The following is a 6,490-nucleotide window of genomic DNA, read 5'->3' as shown; positions in this document are numbered from 1 at the left end:
CAGAAATTTGTCAAATTGGGTCATGTGGTAGTTGAGAAAAAAAGAATTGGGAATATTTGGTTGGCTTTCAAAATTTTTGTTTTGGGATTTTTTGGAATTTTTGAAATTTTGGGTTTTTGGAATTTTTGAAATTTTGGGGGTAATTTGACAATTTTTGGTGATTTTGGGTAATTTGGGTGTTTTCAAAAGGTTAGAAATGATTTTTGAACAAGTTTGGGTATTTTGGATAAATTTGAAAATTTTGACTAAATTTAGGGATACAAGGGTACTTAGGTAATTTGGGGGAGTTTAGGGGTAAATAGTCAAACTGAGTATTTTTGGTAAAATTGGGGAACTAACCACAGAAAGTAAGGCATGAACCAATGAAAACCCCATTTGGGTCCTCTATGTACTGGTCTTATCTAAACCCTAGCCTAGGGCTAGTGGGTTTAGGGGACCATCTACATGAGTTTCCCAAAGGCTCAAGGGACCAATGTCAGAAAATTCTGGGTTTAGGGCAGTTGGGTTTAGGGTAGTGAGTGATTGTGAGTGAAGTGAGTGCCTTAGCTCTAGAACAACACCCAATGTCAACCCTAAGGTCAAATAGCCCTATAGGAACTCTCCTTGAGCTCCCTCATAATGACCCCACCTACTAAGTGCTAGAGGTTAGGACCAATATGTGAAACTTCAAGTTGAGTAAAGAAGAGTTTAGAATTTTTAATGGTGAGGGTTCCTTTTTCTAGTTCTCTAAGAATAGTCAATAGGAAAGTCCTATGGCTAGACCCTAGGCTACTAAAGAGAAAGACTAGACCTCAACCAAATGTGAGGTCAACACATTCCTTTGGCTTGGATTTGACACTGTCTGTGTAATGGGACTCTTCCACTCACTCGACATCTTGGGATGCCTGTTGAGCTTGGGGTTTAAGTGTTGGTGGATTACCTTGCGAGAGAGGTTGCTCCCTTCCCTCTAGCACCACCCGGGCCAGCTTCACAATTTGACATGCCATTCGATCATGGAGCCCTTGGATTTAATGTTGCATGAATTTTCGAACAGACTCCATATTGGATGCTTCTCCTGGATGTGTTCCTTAACCTTGACGCGCTTCACGTCTTGTTGAAGGCATGACTCCATGCTCACCGAATATTTTAGGATGTTGGATCTTAGATTGCCTTATGGATCACACCCAATGAATAGAGCGTTGGTTGAATGAAAGAAAGAGAAATAAAAAACATGTAATACTTAGTTTTTGTGAAGTTTCTGGGATCCCCTCCCTGTGAAACTAATCATTCTATTTATAACGCTTCGGTAAGGTATTACAAATGACATGATTGTCTCTCCATTCAATGAAAATGTTACTACAATTGATAATCCTTTACACCCTTAAATATTTATAATTGAATAATACATATTATGACCTTACAACCATCGTTGGCTTTGTTCTACATCTATAACTGCAGCCGATGCCGCTTCGTATCTGTAACTGTCAGGTATGGACATTTGGTATTCAATCGGTTGGCCCATAATCATTTGACCGGATGAGTAATCTTTGTATGATAAAATCAGCTTCAATTAAATGTTGATCTTTTATAATTACAGAAGCCGTTCGAGAGAGTGCTACATAGTCGCACGGTGTTTGTTGGGTCGGTTAGTATTTAGTTCGGTTGGCTTCATGGGACCGATCTACTTCATGACGAATGTCCGAACATGAATCTTCTTATGTGATCCAAGTGTCTTCTCGAGATTTGTGGAGGCATATTCCTAATGTACAGACTATTTACACAACAATTTTAAATTGAAAACTCACTGTTGGTTTATGTAAGTGTTGTCTAGGTGTTTGCCATCAAGCCATAATTGGAGTTGTCATTTGGCATATTGCCGTTTAAGTGTTTGCCATCAAGCCATAATTTGACTCAAGTGATTCATCATGACAAAATGCATAAATAGATTGCCTTGGTTATCCAAAACTATTATAACCAGGAGTTACCAATAGATATTTTTAACTCAAACGAGGACGGTGGAATTTTATTTGCGCATTTTAATCAAAGGAAAGCAATTGCTTCACCGCCGTTAAGTGAGAAAATGAATTCTTGGTTGACTCAGTAAATTCAAAAGAAACCAATAAAATGGTGCATCTTTTAAGTTCTTTTATTTATTTTAATATTTTAATTGTTTTGTTGGCTACGGAGAAAAATATATATTTTTTATTTATTTAACTATATTCAAAATTATCTATGAAAAAGATGAAAATTTTGATTCAATGATTGCTTATTGTTTAGCTTACTTTGTATTGATAAGGTGTGAGTATAACAAAAATTGAGCATCTAAATTAACAAAACTAATAAAACATCAATTAAACTTGCAATAACTAAGCACGCAACATCCTCAATGATGCCATTTCAGGAAAAAATCAAATCTTGCGCCAATCTGACTGCACGATCTTTCATATGCAGTTCCAGTCCTTTCAGTATACTGAAGATCAGATATCTCTGAGGATGAGAAAAATCAGTAACAACGAAGACATGGCTCTTCCTCTCCACCTCAATCCAGCTGCATCCCGCTGGCTTCCTCATATCCTTCATCTTCATCATCCTTCTTACCTCCTCAACACCATCCCACCTTCCATCTGCAGCGTAGATATTCGACATCACCACATAATTCCCAATATTCAGGCCTTCAACACCAAATAACTGATCTGCCGCAATGCGGCCGATCTCCACCTCGCCATGAATCCCGCAGGATCCCAGCAGAGACCCCCACACATTGGCATTTGCCTCGCAAGGCATGTCTTTGATGAAACCATATGCTTCTTTCAGCCATCCCCTTCGAGAGAGAAGATCAACCATGCAGGCATAATGTTCCATAGTTGGTTTGATCCCATGAACCTTACTGATGGAATTAAAATGTTCCCATCCCTGCTCAATCAGCCCGCCATGGCTGCAAGCTGACAGAAGAGAAGTTAGGATGACATGATCTGGCTTAATATTTGATTCCAGCATCTGGGAGAAGGTTTGTAATGCCTCTTCCGCCATTCCATGAATCGCATAGCCTTGAATCATAGTAGTGAAGGTGATCAAATCCTTATTTCGAGTTATCTGAAACTGTCTGCAAGCGTCCGTTATGCTTCCACATTTGGAGTATGCGTCCAGCAGCGCTGCTCCCAGATGTTCCACTTCAAGAGAAGCTCTGATCGTGTATCCATGGCATTGTTTTACAAGATGAACGAAGGATACATGAGCGCAAGCACTGAGAACGCTCATTATGCTCACAATATCAGGTCTTCTTCCTTCTTTTTGCAGTTCATGGAACAAGATGAAAGCTTTATCAATGCAGCCATTTTGAATGTAGAGTTGTAACATTAGATTCCAAGTGGAGAGATCTCTCTCCGGCATCTGGTTGAATAATTTCTCAGCATCCTTTAAACTGCCGTGTTTCAGATAACTCAAAATCATGGCGTTATTAGTGGGCACGCTGTTTCTAATAGAATTTTCTTCTATGCCCCGACAGTTTGCGTATGCACCAAGAATCGCATTGATGACATTTGGGCGACTGATCAAACCTGCTCTGAATGAGTACCCGTGAGCTTCCCTAACCTTCATTATGCATAGGGAAGTACAAGCTCGAAGAACAGTAGCAATGGTGATGGAGTCTGGCTGAATCTGTACATTATTCATCTGATTCAGAAGCTTGAGGAGCTTCTCCCACTGCCCATTATCTGCAAAGGCCGTAAGCATTGCATTCCATGATATCAGGTCTTTCTTAAGTATGCCCTGAAAGCACTGAGTTGCTTCATCTACTTTACCACATTTCCCATAGAAGCTAACAAGAGCATTCCCTAAGGACGTCTCTTCACCGAGTGAAGGATGCTGCAGAATATAATCATGGATTTTCCTTCCTTCGTTGAAATCAAGCAATTGACCGCAACAAGGAAGAAGACTAATGAGTGTAAGCGAATTCGGCTTCATACCGCTTCGAAGTAAGTTGTGATACAAATTCATGGCTTCTGAAAACCATCCATTCATGGCATAACCAGAGATGAGAGTGTTCCATGTGACAAGATCTCTCCTCTTCATCTTTTGGAATATGTTTTCAGAACCGACTATGTCTCCAGCCTTCAGGTAATGAATCAAAAGAGCATTATTAACTGAAGTTTCTTCATCCAATTCAGACCTTAGAATATAACCATGGATCTCTTTTCCATAAAGCCATCCATTTTCCAGAAAACTGCATACAGGAAGTACGCTTACAAGTGTGGCATCATTAGGCATAAAACCAACTGAAACCATCTGATAAAATAATTCCAAGGCTTCGGAGAAGAAACCATTTTCAGATAAGCCAGCAATCATCGAATTCCATGAAATAATATCCTTCCCAGAAATCATATCAAAAACTTCCCACGCATCATTTACAGCTCCACCACATTTCGCATACATAGAGACAAGGGAATTTCCCGCTAGTGTCTCAGATTCCATCCCCATCTTTAAAATGCAAGCATGGAGACACTTCCCATGCTCCAAAAGTTTCAATTTTGCACAGATTGGAAGAATAATCGCCATGGTAATAGCTGTCAGTCTGGCCTGTATGCCTCCTGAAACATGCATTTTGTAGAGCATTTCCATTGCTTCCATATAAAGCTGCGCACGAGCAAAACCTGCCAACATGACATTCCAGGAAACAGAATCTTTCCGATATGAGCTCTCGAAAACTTGGAATGAATCATCTAAAGCGCCAATCCTTGCATACATGTCCATCAATGCCTTCTCGACAGGTAACAGATCATTATAGCTTGCCTTCACTGCAAAGGCGTGAATAGCTTTCCCATGAATTCCATAACAGAGCAGCGCTGAGGCCTTAATGGACGCTGCCATTGCCAACCGATCGGGTGTAAAGTTGGTGATTTGCATCCATTTGAGAGCCGATAAAACTTCAAAATCTTGTCTTTTAGCCGCGTGGAACTTGATCAGCGCGTTGCAGAATTTGTAATCTTGAGGAAGCATTTGGTCGAACAATGTATGCGCATCTCGAGTTGGTTTCATGATTTCGCTGGAAAGGCCTCCACTGAGAGATCTCAGAGCAAGAAGGGAAGGGCAGCGGACGAAAAATATTGAAAATATTTGGGATTTGTGATGGAAGGCATGTTTTGAATTTAGCAAGACCATCCATCAAATAGAAGCTAAGAATGAAGTTTTCTCCTTGGCGCTGGTGAAAATTGGAGTCCCGCAGGGAATTTAAGGGAGAAACTTCCAAGTCATTAAAAAGCTTCTCTCATAACTGTGTTTGTTGCTCAAGCACTGTAATCATTTATGAAATTCTTGCTCGAGCTTTAGTCCAGTTTTATGTTTATATTAAAATTGAGTTCCTATTTAAATTTGATTCTTTCTCCTTTCAAATGGTGATAATCAAGCCAATATCAAATAAATTAATGAGTAAATTTTTAAGCTACTTAATTTCTATTTAAATAATTTTTATAGAGTAAATTAAAATTAGTGATATAAAGTTATTTATTTTCTAATTAGAGAAAATTTCAAACAAAATAAAGATTAGTATGATTGAGATAATTATTTTTTAATCAAATGAAATTTATTGAGCGCATAAATGAGTTAATTATTAAAAATATGAAAATAAATAAGTTTTTAAATGAATTAACTATGAAATGAAGAACTAAAAGAAAAATGTAAACGAGTGAGATAAATGCAGAGCTAAATAAATAAATTTTTATCTTGTTTTATAAACTACGATTTAAAATTTATGTTAATTTAATAAAAATCAATTTTATATTAAGTTTTAATAGGGCTTATTCACAAGTTTAAATCAAACTTTAACGGATTATATTCATGAGCATTAAATTAATTATATTTATTAACTTTAAATGAAATTGTTTCTCTAGCTTCTTAACGAGCTTGTTCATGAGTTTTGAATGATATTCCTTGCGAAGATAAACTAATCGAACAAAATTGGTCTAGTTTGTTAATTTAACAGTCCAACATTTATAAGAGTATTCAAATTTATTCAATTAGTTAATCAAACGAACATGAACGAGCTCTTATCGAGCCGAGTTATGAGTACTTATTCATTTTAATCGGCCATTGCACTTTTGGGAGACGATGTCCATAATATAATAAGTGAATGATATTCTGATCCTTCCAACTCGGCTTCATACACACACAAACACACAGACACACGACACACACACATATATATATATATATATATATACATATATTGAAAGTAATGGTCAGAGGCTATTATACGAGCCCCGACCATCTCTCATGAGTCTAAGAATTCGAGTACCACACCCGACACTCGGGTGGAATCGAACCCCAGACAAGAGGAGACTTACAACTGACAAGCAGTTGTCCAACCAACTTATCTGAGCACACGATGCATATATATATATATATATATATATATATAAGAAATTCAAAGGGAACTTTATTGATATCAGGTAAAATTTAAAAAAAAATTTGAGGTAGATCCTTCAACTAGCCAAAAATACAACTTACAAAAAAAAAA

General features: G+C 37.7%; 1 protein-coding gene across 1 annotated transcript; it reads right to left on the bottom strand.

Moving 5' to 3' along the window:
- Positions 1 to 2,281: 2,281 nt before the first annotated feature.
- Positions 2,282 to 5,264, bottom strand: LOC110022430 (putative pentatricopeptide repeat-containing protein At5g08490). Its single transcript, XM_020721367.1, has one exon. It carries the CDS (start codon positions 5,134 to 5,136, stop codon positions 2,377 to 2,379), a length of 2,760 nt encoding a protein of 919 aa, XP_020577026.1. The 5' UTR covers positions 5,137 to 5,264; the 3' UTR covers positions 2,282 to 2,376.
- Positions 5,265 to 6,490: the final 1,226 nt, after the last annotated feature.

Source organism: Phalaenopsis equestris, unplaced genomic scaffold, assembly GCF_001263595.1.
Source record: "Phalaenopsis equestris unplaced genomic scaffold, ASM126359v1 Scaffold000190, whole genome shotgun sequence".
NCBI lineage: Eukaryota > Viridiplantae > Streptophyta > Magnoliopsida > Asparagales > Orchidaceae > Phalaenopsis > Phalaenopsis equestris.
The sequence above is the reverse complement of the archived record's forward strand: the minus strand, read 5'-3'. Positions and strand labels throughout refer to the sequence as shown.

Bases quoted from the DNA above. Each gene is read 5' to 3' on its own strand.
- LOC110022430 (XM_020721367.1), bottom strand. From the start codon at position 5,136: ATGGTCTTGCTAAATTCAAAACATGCCTTCCATCACAAATCCCAAATA.